General features: G+C 38.9%; 1 protein-coding gene across 1 annotated transcript in view; it reads right to left on the bottom strand.

Moving 5' to 3' along the window:
* Nucleotides 1-16970, bottom strand: part of LOC311515594 (cadherin-7) — a 101627-nt gene that overhangs the window by 12081 nt on the left and 72576 nt on the right. The window contains exons 7-10 of the mRNA XM_084618798.1: nucleotides 8675-8928; nucleotides 3978-4114; nucleotides 2776-2897; nucleotides 793-910 (exon numbers count right to left, since the gene is read on the bottom strand). Coding sequence (XP_084474924.1) covers nucleotides 793-910; nucleotides 2776-2897; nucleotides 3978-4114; nucleotides 8675-8928 — 631 coding nt within the window. The remainder of the gene's footprint in view (nucleotides 1-792; nucleotides 911-2775; nucleotides 2898-3977; nucleotides 4115-8674; nucleotides 8929-16970) is intronic.

Here is a 16970-nt window from a genome sequence, read left to right as displayed (position 1 = left end):
GTTAATCGTTTATTTTATTACAAGAGCAAGTTTTTTACTCCATTTCACACTGCAGAGCAAATAGAGCAGTGCAGCAGTGAGATGGGGGTCTATTGTATACTATTTGCTTCAACCATTAGCTAAGCAGACTGCCAATGTCTAGCTGCCATACATATACAGCAATTAATGAGAACTCCAATAAGGAGTGTGTTCTCATCTCTTTTCACCAGTGGGAATGTGATGCCAATGATGGTCCTCTGTGTAGATCTTTGGGGAAATACAGTCCTAGACAGCATGTGTAAATATTGTAGGTAGCCTAAAAAATGAGCACTCAGCCTTCACCTCCAAAAACAACATTCAGTTGCTGAAAAGGTGTTTGTGGGGGTTTCACCAAAGGAATTCTCATTTTGCCATGCCTTTGGGGCTCATTTCTTTATGCCCTGAATTATATTAATAAAACATGAGGCCCAGGACATTTTTCAGTCACTGCCCTCAAGGTAAAATCTAATTTGGATAAAGATATAAAAATACAGGGAAAAAAGAGGGAAAAGGCACTTGGGGGAAAAGAAAAGATTTGAAGCCCCACTGTTTAGCTCAAGGCTCAAAATGATTTAAACAACAGTTTCTTCCTCTTGACAGATAATCTCTAGATAAAAGTTACTTAGGGGGCAGACTGCTCTTTAATTAATGCCCTCCCTGGCAGGGAAGTGCACCCCAGTGATGATCACTATGTGTCTGAAAAAAGAGTGGTGGTTACCTAAGGCACCTAAGTCAGTGCTCCCCTAAGGCACCCAACAACATTTATATTTTTACCTTTGTTGTCTTGCAGAGAAAAGTTGTGGTTATTTGCTGCTTCTACTGTCAAACTGAAGTAGAACTGGTGACCACTGGGTGGGTCATCTTTATCAACAGCACTGATTTTCTGGATTACCTGAAAAGAGAGGGTTCGGTTGAAGTTATATTGAGTTTTATATTTTATATAATACAAAGCAGTATATACACGCATGCCCTATACACACAGCGCTCATAGTCAAGTGGTAAATCTCATTTATCATGCACCTTCAGCTATCTGACTTGCATTCTGCCCCCAACACCTTGTTCTAACATTTCAACCTTTTAAGCAATTTTAGACACCGTTAACTTTCATCTCCCATCTCCCCACTGAAAACGGTGAAGATAAATACTTTTCCTTTCCTTCCTCTACCCCAAACTGCACTGGCTCGAGGCACTATGTAGCTAATATTCATCCAGTGACAGGTTACGATCTAATATATCACCACTCATTAAGGATAGGAATGAGAGTTTTATAGTGTTGGAAAGGGGACACCTTATGTGTGAAAATAACAGTGGATATAATCTAGCACCAGAGAGAGAGAGACAAGCCTCTCACAGTTATTAGTGGGTGCAATTAATGCCACACTGTGTCTGCAAACCACAGGTGTAAATGTAAAGCCCAGATTTTAGAGTTAATTAAGGATGAGTAAAACAGAATTGAATATTAATTTAATCAACATTTTCTGAAACATGACAAACCATACGAAATATAACAGACTAGACCAGTGATGGGCAACCTGCGACCCATCAGCGTAATCTGATTGCGGGCAGCAAGACATTTTGCTGACGTTAACCATCCAATGCAGGGCCCATTGGCCAGGAACGGTCAACTGCGGCCACTGGGAGCTGCGGGGGGCCGGGCCTGTGGACGGTCAAAGTCAGCAAAATGTCTTGCGGTCCGCAATCAGATTACCCTGATGGGCCGCATGCGTCACGCAGGTTGCCCACCACTGGACTAGACTCATGTCTTTGATATTTATAAATTGTGAGTATGTGGTCATGAGTATCTGGAATAACTGATTAGAGCCAGGGACAGTGTGGGTAGATACTCATATGCAATTTGGTCAGTCCATCTTAATTTTTTATGGCTTACAAGACTCCTGCTGGTCCAATTCTAGGTTTCTTTTGAGCAAATGAGGCTAATCATGTTAATTTCTGTTGTAGTTTTAAATTTTGTTGTAATTTTGAAAAATGGACAGAACAGTGATGTCTTTTATGAAAGAGGAGGAAGACTGAGACTCTGGGAGATAGTACACAAGTGGAAATCCTCCATGCAGAGGGCCATTGCATCCAGGATGGTACATGGATGCTGTGAATTTCAGGAATAAAATGGCCTCCAGGTTTCTAGGGGGTGAGGGGTTGGAGCAATGTGAATGGATCTCTTTGGGTCTGATTTTCAGAGGTACCAAGGACAAACAACTCCAGTTGAAGTCAGTGTGTGCAAGGAGGGGGTGCTCGGAACCTCTGAAAGTCAGACCTTGTGCGGGCAACCTTGTACAATTTCTAATACAAGAGAACTGTCACAGGGGATATTGTGCCCCTTAGACCCTTTTTTCCTAATTCAGCCAAACTTATGTCACCCACATTTAAGTTTTAGGAGTGCTAGAGGATATAGGAAGTGAAGTGCTGAGCACTCTTACTGCCTAGTGAGATCAGTGGGAATTAAGGGTGCTCATCCCTGTACAGAATCAAGCAAACAAAAGCATCATTTTGCTATGCAAGGACATCTGGAGTTTTACACGGCTTGTGCACATCTAATTTTTATTTCTGCAGCTCTTTCACCATAGCCAGTATGGTGGAGTTTTTAGACTTTGCTTAATATTTGTTTATGCTGCGCAGTCATTGCAAAGTGTCATTTGTATTGCAATAAGCTGACTGTCTTTTATCTTAAAGCTGGCATCTTTTCAAAAGAAATTACTGCCTAACTAATGTGAATAAACATCTGGAAATATTGATCTGCACCTGGCCAGGCTGAGCATTTTCACAGACTGTTGTCTCGTACTCCATGGCAAACTCGGGGGCATTGTCGTTGATGTCAAGGATAGTGATGGCCACATATCCTCTCCCAATCTGTGCTGGGTTCTCTGTGCAAAACAAACAAACACATAAACAAACAAAGACTCTTTACAAGTTATTTTTTGGATCAATATGCCTTTCATTTGCATTTTGTCTTGTGCACACACCTGTCAAAATGAATTAAAATACCCCCTAGAAACATAATGAAAAATAAACTCTAGGATAGAAATCCTGGCCTTTTTTCAGACAATGGGAGTTTTGCCATTTACTTCAGTGGGACCGTATTTCACCACAGGGGTCAAATTCAAATTCCAATGGATAAACCTCAGGAGCAAAAAGTCCCTGGGGGGATGGGAATGAGGTGACATAAAAACCCAGCCACCTTGAGTGGGCTCACAGCCAGTCAGCATAGTACCATTCATCTAGGATGGGGCATGGTTAGAATGGATATGAGATGCATTTATTCAGTTAATTCCCCTCAGTAATTCAGGGAAGCCTATGACATAATTTATGGCTTCCCTGTAACTGTGGGTAGCATAAGAGAAGTACCATCTAACCACCCAAGTCATTCTCCCTGCAATTCCCTTACTATTAAGAGTGAATCTAGTTCTAGGAATCTAGCACCTTTATTTGCAGACATGGTGTAATTCCTCTCAAACCTGAATTACATCCCCAAATTGAAGCAATCATGGATTTTAGCAATACGGACCTATGCTTTCTATTGGTGTGCAAGACAATTGCCAATCTGTGGTAAAAGGGGTATTGCACAGTAAACTGATAATCACAGAGTTCAGAGGACATGTGTCTTAATGAATAAAATACCTGTCTGCAATGAGATAGGTCTAACTGACTGCACAAGGTGTGAGGCAGAGGAGGTGTTAGGTAGGTAGGTAGGTAGGTCCTATCTATCTATCTATCTATCTATCTATCTATCTATCTATCTATCTATCTATCTATCTATCTATCTATCTATCTATCTATCTATCTATCTATTATTTACAACACAGTCCTCATCACATTATCTATAGTGAGATCGGATATATAGGTCTACATTTTCATATTTTTATTCAATGCCATCAAGCAATTATTATAATTGAACCTGAATCTTTTGTTCATTCTGTGTATAAAACCTTTAAATTGTAACTTACGACTCTCCATAGCCAAGACAGTGATGTTATGAACAGCATTCGTTTCTCTATCCAAAGACTTGGCAGTTGTAATGACTCCACTGTTGGCATCAATATTGAAATATCTCTCCAGGTCTGTGTTTCGGTCGATTGAGTACCTAGGTGAAAGGTTAAAGAAAACTTCTGATCTATGTTCAGCTATAGTTTATCAAAACATTTCACTAATTTCTCATTAGATAGAAAGAGCACTCATTGTTTCCCCCTTTTTGACTCTTTTTCTTCATTGCTCAGGTATTGCTCAGGTTTCCTGGAAGAAGCAAAACTGTATATGCTGCCTCTTGAGGCTACAAAGTGAACAGTGCTAAGAGATGCTGGCTCTGTTCCCCTACATAATGCCTTCTTCAGTGAGGTTACAGGTATTTCCTTATCTTTTCTTACTTTCCTCCTTAAGGGAGCCATTCATTTATTCATGGAATAGCATACTCCTGAACCCAAACCTAATATGAATCACAACTGGAAGCTTGCTACAGGGCTGTATCAAATTCATGCAGCTCCCAGCAGAGCTGGCACTGAGAGAAACAGAACTTAAGTCACTCGTGGAAGAGCTCCTGTCTTACCCTGTGCTATGGGTCTGGGGAAAAAAAATACTTGGAGGTCAGGGGATTACATATTTGCCTGCCAGCTCCTGGTGCTTTATTGTCATTAGACAAACACATTGAGTTTCTTGGCTTAACATATTGTTTGCTAGGAAGGGGGAGACAGAAAACAAGCAGAAAACACAGAGGGAAGGGAGAACCCTGTCCATTGTTTACTTTTCCTGTGTGAAAATGGGAGATGGGATTATGCAGTTTTAGGTTTACTAACAATGACTTCTTGACATACCATGCTTATTTACTACTCAGTGTGAGTTAAAGAATCATCATCTGGCCAAACATTATAATTACTGTCATAACAATGCAACTACTTCACTTGTGGTATATTACTGATCAAACCTTGTAAAAATGTGGAACGGTCGAATTACAGTAGATATCCCAACGAGATCACTTCCCAGATATAATGACCATATACCATTATGCATTTGTACTATATTGTACTATGCCAGTTTGTTCTGGGCTGTACTACATTGCTTTCATCTGTCCCTTTAGACTGCAAGTTGTCTGGAGCAGAAACTTGTTATACACTTGGTGTTGCTTTACTGTAGAATATTATGTGCTGAGGGTTCTATAGCAACAGAAGCGCTAATGAAAAAACTTTTTGGCATTCAACATTTAGAACTTTCCCTTTCTCATCAGCAAACACTCCTTTTTATTTTATTGTATTTCTTGTCTTTTCTATTTCAACGTTTCCTTTTCTCCATGCCAGAACTGCTGTGTATTTGGTCAGCAATGCTCATCAACTGTTTCATGGCTGGCATGTTATCCCTAGAGACTATGCTGTACCTGTCACCTTTGCAATGCAGTCAGTCTTGCCCAGCAGTAGGGATTCAGTCCCTTGCCAAACATCAGGCTTTCCAGTTATTAACGCTATCACTGTGCAATCTGATGAGCCAAAGATTTACTGGTTTAAAAACAACAGATTACATAAATTGCAACACATATGGCTAGAAGAAGAAAAAAAAATGAATGTTTCTGAAAAAGAGATTTCCCCTAATACTTACTTACAAGTACTGCATCCATACTCAGATTCTAAAAATCTATTTCAACGTGATTTAATCTTTTAATTCCTTACTCTCAGTTGTATTTGAAAATTAGTTTGGCAGGTCTTTTGCCAAAGCTATTTCAAACCTCAATAATTCTCAGTACCTTTTGAGACAACCCCTGCTTTTCTTACCACACCCTCTATTTTTCTTTGATGTCAAGGTTTAGAAGTGTCTAATCTTATAATCACAATATCCCACCCAATATTTCAAGACATGTATAAATTCAGTTCTTTTGTCAATATCCATTTTCCTTCTTCGAACATATATTGTTGAAATAATCATCTAAACTTCCTAAATGGATCAAGAAAAGTAATATATTATATTATATATATTATATATGTATTCTATATATATGTAAAAGACTCTTTTATGCTCTTCCAATCCTGGTGAGTCTGAACCTTTATGTAAATTATAGCAGATTCAGGACAGCTCTAATTTATATCAATGGTTTCTCACGGCATGATTTCGGCACCCAGGGATTATGATGGCATTGGCACATCCTGTCTATTTCTCTGGTTTCTTTCTCCAATCACACCCCCTATGTGGAGCTATGCAAATAACAGATTTTTTGGTTCACTTGTAATTCTGAAAAACTGTTTTGGGACAACTCAAAGACAATCATTTTTTGAAATTTTCAAACAATTGAAAAATCAAAAAATAAAATTTCATTTCCATTTTGAGCAGTATTTAAACATTTTTATTTAATTAATAAAACTAAAGGAAATTTCAAGAGGAAAACTCATTTTGAATCAAAAAATCAAAAAATGTTTTGTAAATGTTGAAACAAAATGTTTCAAGGAAAGGATTTTTTTGTTTGTTTTTTACACAAACAATCAGGTGAAACTGAAACAAATTAGTGAACCATTTTGATGTAGCTGAATCTACATTTTTGGCAGAAAAAAGTTTTGTTTAAAAATTTTGGCCTGCTCTACCCCTGAGTCCACACAACCTTGGGATGCCCTTCAGCCCAGAGAAATCATCAAGATGCCAATTAACCTAGTTTTATGGCTGCTTTGTGCTGCTGGAGTGGTGCAAATTGACAAAAGTGAGATTAAAAATTTGACTCTCACCCTTTTACAGGAAAAAAAGAGAGCAGTCAGGATGGATTGCATATAGATGGAAGTTGGAACTAACACTAACCCTTGCAGTTCTGCTAAAACCAAATCTTATAAACCAGATGCTAACAACACTGCCAGAAAACATTGCCGTGGCAGAGAGAGCTTAGTGAAGATAAATTTCAGAAGTAAGTCCATGCCAACTCATCCATCTAGTACTTGTTTGTACATTTATTTTGAATCTGTTGCTAATATATATTGAGAAAGAGAGAGAGAGAACACATACATCACCTCTTCATGTGAGATACATGCTTTATTTTTACGTTAGGGTTGCTGCATTGTAAAGTACAGAGCCACAACACAGTGATAAAATCACCTTGAATAAGTGTAAATAAAAATTAGATAACAGCAGAAAAGGTGAAATAATTAATTAGTACCATATAAAGTTTTCAGTGTGTATGCCAAATGAATAATATTAACAATAATAACACTTAACAGCAACTTTCTCTTAAACACATTTCCCTATTTTCCACAGGTCTCAAATAGGTTAGAATTTCAGTGGGACAGAAATATTACATAAAACTTTTACTTATACTGTCCCTATCGTGTGGATAGCATTGTGACATCTAGTATTAACACCTATACAGTACTTAGAAAGTGATCACATAAGTTAAAACACAGCCAGATCACTGTAATTCTTTTTCTGTCACTGTTCCTCTCCCCCACACAACCACAAACATAAAATTCACTCTCTATATGTGGCTCCTTGTCATATGTTCATAATATGTGGATTCCAAGCATGATATTGTGGCAGATTATCCATCTAAACATGCAGAAAGAAGGAGGGAAATACCTGAAACAGATTTTTCATTCCCTCCCTCGTAGGAGGGAAATGTGACCACATCTTTCCCTGTGGTGATGGCAGATATTTTACCTCAGTGGGACCAGTAAAAGGCACACAGCCAACATATCTGAGACATCCCCTCTATCCTGTTTAGAACACCATTTATACTTATTGTAACCCCTGCTGAGTCTTCATTGTCCGTATGCCATCAAATATATTTCTTGACTCTGTCCATTTCTGTGATATATGGACAATTTGCACTGTGGAACCTCAGGTCCAAGTTTCTGCACTATAATATTAAAATGTTTTTGTTTTTACTGTTACTTATATGTATTACTGTAGGGCCTAGTTATAAGGTCTTTTCACTTAGGGCTTCTGGTAGGAATTTCAGAAGCACCTAAGGCTGAAAATCAATAGGACTCATGCTCCTAAGTTCTTTTGAAAATCCCACTCTTTATATATTTATAACCTTTATCTTAAAAATCATTTTTGTCTGGTAATTATACAAAGCGTGGACTGTATACATTAATTATATAAGTAATTAATCTTTATATTGTAATAGAAAGAGTGAGCCTGAAGCAGCTGAATAATAAAGCTGAAATAATGCAAACACATATCTTTCAAACAAATAACTATAAAATATAATTTGCTAAACAAATGAAACTCCAGTTTGTTCTTCTTTTGAATACAAATTCTACAACATACACATTGTCAATGCATCCAGAAAATGCATCACTTCTTTTTTGTACATAGTTTTCTCTATAATAGGTTTGGCATAAATGATTTAATAGGGACATAAACTATGGTTTGTGGATTCTTCCTAACCGCTGCTGAACTTGGATAATCAAGTGATTTTTTTTGTTTCAGAAACCTGAATATATTATATATATCTATATCTATATCTATCTTTAAAGAGATTTAAATAAATTGTTTATCAAAGCTACTGCAACACTGGAGTCAAAATAAACAAACTTTTTAAACAGCACGGACATATGCTGAAAAAACTAAATAATCCCTTCCGGTATAAATTAATAATCCTGAAATACACTGGACAAAATGACTTCAAAGGACAACATGCATACGTACGTATGTACATACATAAACAAAGCCTCATAATTACCTAACAGGGCTGTTCAAGATATCAGGGTCATGGGCTGCAACTGTTCCAATGATGGTGCCAACCTTTGCTGCTTCAGACACTACCATGGAATACAAATGGGAAGTGAATACAGGAGGCTCATCCACATCCTCCACAATTATCTTCACTGTTGTCATATCGCTAAAGGGCCCCAGACTTTGAAAGCGAGAGTCAACATGCTTATTTGCTGCTTCTATCCTCAGTGTATAGCTTGTTTTAGCTTCAAAATCCAGCTCCTAGAAAGAGAAAGTTATTTTGAAATTTAATTACTAATTAAATAGATGGTGCAGCAAAGCTCTTGCATTTACAAATGTCAGTATAGATATATATAAAGAACTCTGCCACTGATATCCAGGCAGCATTTTTGACTGGCAGATCACTGAAAACTACTGATCTTTAGCATTTAGCTTTCCACTATTTGCAGTATGTCCCTTGGTCTAATCCAAGATATTTTGATTGATTCTAAGGCTGCCAATTAAAGCTAAAGTTATTTTCCATCAGTGCATTAATTTAGTAGTTATAAAACAACAGGCAACTGCCAAGGGAAAGAGCAAAAATTCAACAGGAGAAGCCAGTGCTGCTTAACCAAAATGGAGTGAGAGTACAAAACAAAAAACAAAACTTTACCATGTGGTTTTAATGAACACTTATTGAAACGTATAAAGACAAATGAGATGTCCTGTCTGAAGGGGATTTTCAAAAATGCCCGGCATTGGACTAACTCTGCTCCTACTAAAGCTGATGGCCAGTGATGACTATTTTTGAAAATCCCTCTCTACGGATGAAATCCCTGTGATTTCCCAGGGCCAGAATTTTGCCCAATGTTTTTAATGTGTGTGACTCCTTCATTTTGTGTTATGAGTATTTACCATCCATATAATATCACTTTATCATTTCCTTTTTACTACACTGTCTAGGGCCACACATTTGGCAGGAGCTACTCACTAGAAATTATCATTTAAAAGACTACAACAATTGGACAGAATTTTGAGACAGTGTTAGGAAGATACTGACCAATGGGATGGTCCAAATGCAGAAGCAGTTTGGATACAGTGCACTGCCGCAAATCAGCATCACACTGTATTGTCTGCATTGTAGCATATTGCATCTGGATGTAGCCCAGAGAACATTTGATCTAGACTATTTATCAGTCTATGCAAAAGTTGCTTCACTTGGTTTTGCTTCATTAATATCCACTATATAAATATATTTTTCGCAGACAATACTATATTAGATGTCAATAAGAAACACACAGCACTCAATATTCCAGACCCAATAATCTTTTCCAGAACACAAGGATATGATTTGGATAGTAGCCTCCATGAAACTAGAGGACAAATTTTACTGATGTTGATATTACATCCTGCTGCAAAAGAAGTCCCTGAAAGAAAGAAGTGAATTAATATCAGTGATATGCCCATACTCTACAATGTAATGTCTCTGGCTACCATGAAGGTCTGAGCCGGATAGAGTCAGGATGCACTGAGTGCCTAGCTACCGAGCTGCCTTCTACATTACAGAAGCATTCATTTCTACACAACAATGAAGGGACTGAAGCCTTGCTAAGTCTGCAGTTTGGTTAATCAGCTACACTTTCAAACTATATTCATGAGACTATAAAATACTTACAGAAAATTGGTATGATTGTACAGATACTGGAAACAATTGTTAACATCTGAAATGCCCTGCGACAATAACCTGCTGATATCTGCAAAACATCTTTATACACACTTGGAGGAACAGTATTTATGGGAATTATTAGCCAAATCAGAACCGAAACATAAATCTGCTAACCTGCATACATTGTAGGCCAATCTCTCCTCTCAGTTACACTGATATATATATATCCAAAGTAAGTCCATCAAAGTCAACGGTGTTTACATTAATTTTACAGTCCAACCTGAAACAGTATATACCTGCATAAATAAGAGAAGAATTTGGCCTATTGTGTTCAAAAGGAGATGAATTTTTCTAAACTCCATGTGGAAGTTCACTGTTTTGCTGAATAGGGATGGGCTTAGACATGTGCTTTAAGTTATGCATTTAAAGAATTGGTAGGGGAAGTAGAAGTGTGTGGCAACCTGGGCAGCAGTGACCATGAGATGGTCGAGTTCAGGATCCTGACACAAGGAAGAAAGGAGAGCAGCAGAATAAGGATGCTAGACTTCAGAAAAGCAGACTTTGACTTCTCAGGGAACTGATGGGCAGTATCCTCTAGGAGGTTAATATGAGGGGGGGAAAGGAGTTGAGGAGAGTTGTCTGTATTTTAAAGAAGCCTTATTGAGGGTGTAGGAACAAATGACCCTAATGTGGAGAAAGAATAGAAAATATGGCTTAACAGTGAAATCTTCTGTGAGCTTAAACACAAAAAAGGAAGCTTACAAGAAGTTGAAACTTGGGCAGATGACTAGGGAGGAGTATAAAAATATTGCTCAAGCATGCAGGGATGTAATCAGAAAGGCCAAGGCACAAATGGAGTTGCAACTAGCAAGGGAAGTGAAAGATAACAAGAAGGGTTTCTACAGGTATATTAGCAACAAGAAGAAGGTCAAGGAAAGCATGGGACCCTTACTGAATGGGGGAGGCAACCTAGTGACAGATGATGTGAAAAAGCTTAAGTAGATAATGCTTTTTTTGCCTCGGTCATCACAGACAAGGTCAGCTCCCAGACGGCTGCACTGGGCAGCACAATATGGGGAGGAGGTGAGCAGACCTCAGTGTTGAAAGAGCAGGTTAAGAACTATTTAGAAAAGCTGAACATGCACAAGTCCACGGGGCCAGATGCAATGCATCCGATGGTGCTGAGGGAGTTGGCTGATGTGATTGCAGAGCCATTAGCCATTATCTTTGAAAACTCGTGGCAACCAGGGGAGGTCCCGGATGATTGGAAAAAGGCAACTATAGTGCCCATCTTTAAAAAACGGAAGAAGGAGAATTCGGGGAACTACAGACTGGTCAGCCTCACATCTGCCCTGCAAAAATCATGGAGCAGGTCTTCAAGGAATCCATTTTGAAGCACTTGGAGGAGAGGAAGGTGATCAGGAACAGTCAACATGGATTCACCAAGGGCAAGTCATACCTAACCAACCTGATTGCCTTCTATGATGAGATAACTGGCTCTGTGGATATGGAGAAAGTGGTGGATGTGATATACCTTGAGTTGAGCAAAGCTTTTGATACAGTCTCCTACAGTATTCTTGCCAGTAAGTTAAAGAAGTATGGATTGGATGAATGGACTATAAGGTGAATAGAAAGCTGGCTAGATCGTCAGGCGCAACGGGTAGTGATCAATGACTCAATATCTAGTTGGCAGCCAGTATCAATTGGTGTGCCCCAGGAGTCGGTCCTGAGGCCGGTTTTGTTCAACATCTTCATTAATGATCTGGATGATGGGATTAATTGTACCCTCAGCAAGTTCATGGATGACACTAAACTGGGGGCGGGGGTAGATATACTGGAGGGTAGGGATACGGTCCAGAGTGACCTAGAAAAATTGGAGGATTGAGCCAAAAGAAATCTGCTGAGGTTCAACAAGGAGAAGTGCAGAGTCCTGAACTTAGAATGGAAGAATCCTATGCAGTGCTAATAGGCTGGGGATCGACTGGCTGCAGAAAAGGGCCTGGAGATTACAGTGGATGAGAAGCTGGATATGAGTCAACAGTGTGCCCTTGTTGTCAAGAAGGCTAACGCCATATTGGGCTGCATTAGTAGGAGCATTGCCAGCAGATTGAGGGTTGTGACCATTCCCCTCTATTCAGCAGTGGTGAGGCCACATCTGGAATACTGCATCCAGTTTTGGGCCCACTACTACAGAAAGGATGTGGATGAATTGGAGAGAGTCCAGCAGAGGGCAATGAAAATGATTAGGGGGCACATGATTTACGAGGAGAGGCTCAGGGAACTGGGATTGTTTAGTCTGCAGAAGAGAAGAATGAGGGGGGATTTGATAGCTGCTTTCAACTACCTGAAAGGGGGTTCCAAAGAGGATGGATCTAGACTGTTCTCAGTGGTAGCTGATGACAACAAGGAGTAATGGTCTCAAGTTGCAGTGGGGGAGGTCTAGGTTAGATATTAGGAAAAACTATTTCACTAAGAGCATGGTGAAGCACTGGAACGGGTTAACTAGGGAGGTGGTGGAATCTCCATTCCTAGAGATTTTTAAGGCCCAGCTTGACAAAGCCCTGGCTGGGATGATTTAGTTGGGGTTGGTCCTGCTTTCAGCAGAGGGTTGGACTACATGACCTCCTGAGGTCTCTTCCAACCATAATCTTCTATGACTCCATGATTCTATGTTTAATGATTTCTTGAATCAGAGCCTAAAGCATTCAAAAAACATGTCCAAGTCAGTCATTCTGAGCAGTTCAAGTATTAAAATAAAGTAGATTCTCTTGATCTACCGTAATTTTGATATATGAGTGAACTGTTTTTTTTAATTTTTGTTACAAAAACAAGTACAGTTATTTTGAATCTCAACCTCCATTTAGTTTTACATCTGAAATACAACAATCTGAGGAATCCACATGTGTCAGCCATTCAGCATCAGTATCCATGGTGCCGCTATCATGATGTAGCATGACAGGCATTGTGGTACATATGGTATCTAAGAGAAGTTCCAGAAACAGGGCAATGAAGCAACTGATATGATATGCTGTGCATCAGGCTTACAGAGAGAACAAGAAACCTGCCATGTGTTAAGGCTATTCTTATTTTCTAGCGCAACTACCCATACCAGTGAAATAAATTAGGTTCCAAACAATGGCATAGAGAAGAGGGAGAAAATGTTAAAGATAAAAAGCTGATATGTTTCGAGCAAAGCCTGGGAACTCTGAGGCAAAGGGCACACAAATTCTGTAGCTAAGTGTTTGAATTCTGTGGCACTGTGCTGTGGTGGTGGCAGCTTCATTTACAATTAGAAAATTGAGGTTTTAATGAGCTAGCTATGCAAATGAATAATACAGTGAGTACACTAGCCCCATTCCATTTATTTTTATATTAATTTCAGTTTAACATGTAGTGTCCCAACATTTTCAATCTGTGGCTGGTGATCGTACTGACAATGTTTAACTGAATCATAAAAATCATCATGGGGGTAGCTGGAGCTTGTGGCAGCCGGGCAAAGGTGTGACATAAGTTGCATATTTCTGCTAAAATGCTCAGGAATAAAAGAGTTAACAAGTGTTGCTATTTAACTTAAGATTTCAAAGTTTAAAAAAACATAAAGATGAATAGGGCAGCTCACACCCCTCAGAGCTAATGTTTTAGGCTGTCTGAAGATTTGGGAAAACGTCGATCTATTGGTTTGCACTTGCTTCACATTTTCAAGCCTATGTTCACAGTTATGAGGCCAGAAACACAACTTCAAAACAGAAAGAAAATATTTTTTCTGGAACATATATCTGTAGGTTTTAAGGCTAGAAGGGACCACTGTGATCATCCATTCTGACCTCCTTATAACACAGCAATACAATTTCCCTGTATTTTATTCCTGCCTCAAGTCCAATAGTGGTGCATGAATTAAAGCAATGGCGGCCAGTATGTCCCTTGGCCCGCGACGCTTCCAGCAGCTCCCAGTGACCTGGAGCAGTGAACCGCAGCCACTGGGAGCCGCGATCAGCCGAACATGTGGACGCGGCAGGTAAACAAACCAGCCCGGCCTGCCAGGGGCTTTCCCTGCACAAGCAGCGGAACAAGTTTGGGAACCACTGAACTAAAGCATATCTTCTAGAAAAAAAGTCCAATCCTGATTTCAAATATCCAGTTATGGGAATCCCTCACAACCCTTGATTTTTTTTTAAAAAAGTGCCTTCTTTCTAGTCTGAATTTATTTAATTTCAACTTCCAGTCACTGGTTCTTGTTACTCCTTTGTCTGATAGATTGAGAAGCCCCTGTCACAGTTCCAGGGTTAACTGAACTGCTGCTGCCTCTGGGATCTGCTCAAGGGCTCCCCTGTAGGTCTCATACCTCCAGCCATCACCTCTCTGTGAGTGGGGACCTTCTTCCCTCTTCCTCCAGACTAGGGATTTAAGTTTGCTGCCCCCCTTGTAATTCACTATGATTATCCCAGCAGCCTGACCTTAGTCTATTGCCCGCTGTTCTGCTCTTCCAGTGACCAGCCAGTTTTCAGACAACAGTACATTTATTTACGAAAAAATCATTACAGAGAAAATATATCATAAACAGGAAACAGTCTACACACATAGTCGCTTACCAAGTGTTACCCATCTTCCGCTCGGAGACCCTGGTAAGTTGAAAGTCCTTTAAAACCTTCCAGCAGGGTTTTCCCTCTGGGTTACAAATTCATGTCAATTTAAGGATCTAAATGAGAGGCACTCAGACAGGTCAGAGTGAGCCTTTATACACAAAGCTCTTTCTTTGACTCATGGACCGGTTGACTGTGGTCTGAAACATAATATGCAATTACCCTCAGGGAGTGACAGTTTTTTGGAGTTGTTTACCTGTCCTGAGATTTGCAGTAATTACACCCCACTGACTTTAATTCCTGGAGGAGGCTTGGTAACTCTCCTCCATAGAGCTAGAATACAATTCCTAGCTCACAAATGTTTATAAATATTCTCTGTGACAGAGTCTGACACATATCAGTATAAGTTTTTTGAAGTTTCCATGCTTCCCAGGTTTCACATTTGGTACACACACACCTTTATCAAATTTCTTTTCCTCATGTAACTACTCACAGATGCTGAAAATTCATCCTTTAACCTTCTCTTTGTTATGCTAAATACAGTGACCTCCTTGAGTCTTTTATTGAAAGGCAGGTTTTCCAATTAAATCATTCTGTTGGTTCTTCTCTACACCCTCCCCAATTTTTCAGCATCCTTCTTGAAAGTAAGGACACCAGAACTGGACATGGTGTTTCATCAGCAGTTGCAATGTCGCAGTGTCAAATACAGAGGTAATTTAACATCTCACTCTATAATTCTGCAACAACCAATATATTCTGTGGGTGAAATTCTGGCTTTATTGGAAGCAATGGCAAAACTTCCACTGACTCCAACAGGGCCAGGTTTTCACCCTATGTCAAATTCTGATGCTGCAGAATCAAGTAATTCACAGGACCATATTATGAGCTAGAAACACTGGACACAAAATGTATATGTGTTTTATATGTATGTATATGTATATGGGGTTTATTTGTATACTATATATCACCTATTGCTAACTCTCTGCTGCATGGCCCTGATAGCAGTTATTTAAAAAAAAATACATTCATTTTATGTTTCAAATGTCCCTTTGATTTTAGAATTTTAGGTTGGTTTTAGGTTGCATACAATACTTTAACAGTGGGATATGTTGAAGTAAGATGTTTTAGATTACAGGAGGACTTCATCACACATGTGGAAATATATTACCAGGATGCAGAGTAAAATATCTTTCTATTAGATATTAGTGACCAGCTAACATCGGTGCCAAAATCAGCACTCCAAAGAAAAAAAAGATTCAGAAGGAATTCCATTTTAAAAGAAAATGTGTAAACAGTACAATATACCTCATCAGATAAACTCTGCAAAGCCTCATTCAAACAGAGCAGGGCACAAGAAGTTAAAAAAAAGTATGATTCAAAGGTCAATTTTGACAGATATTCCTGTTCTTACGTGCAGTTCATAAAAATGATTTAAATTAAAATTTTTGGTAAGTTTAAAAATTAAAACATATCTAGGCCTTTGGTTTGCTTACCACACATTAAGCAATATTGCCACATTTGGCACATTGACATGCACCTTTATTTTGTTACCATTTATTGGCCTCTTTTTCTAAGGGCAGAAACAGACTTCTCTTTTAGATTGTAATTCAAGGATACAGGAGTCATAGAGGATGCATTGTGAAACAGTAAAGGGCAAATAAGTTACATATACATAAGAGAGAGGTAGTTCATTATTGAGAAGGATGAATGACTAAGGTCATGTAGTTTACATATGTTTTACAAGCAGGCTTACTAGGTTTCAGAGTAACAGCCGTGTTAGTCTGTATTCGCAAAAAGAAAAGGAATACTTGTGGCACCTTAGAGACTAACCAATTTATTTGAGCATGAGCTTCTGTGAGCTACAGCTCACTTCAGAATCTGAAGGGCAGTGAGACTGCAGTATGGGGCATTCAATGCTAATAGTTTCCTAAACTTACAGGGACCCTTGCTAAAGAAATATGGTCCAAAAACTTTTAAAATACAATTTTGATGGGAAAATGCATTTAGTAATATAGTGTAGACTTTGTTCACAGAAATAATTATACATGTTTAAGAAAGAAATTGGGCTCATCATTAAT

Source organism: Lepidochelys olivacea (genome assembly GCF_965140295.1).
Source record: "Lepidochelys olivacea isolate rLepOli2 genome assembly, chromosome: 2".
Classification (NCBI taxonomy): Eukaryota; Metazoa; Chordata; order Testudines; family Cheloniidae; genus Lepidochelys; species Lepidochelys olivacea.
This window is presented reverse-complemented; position numbering and strand designations above follow the sequence as displayed.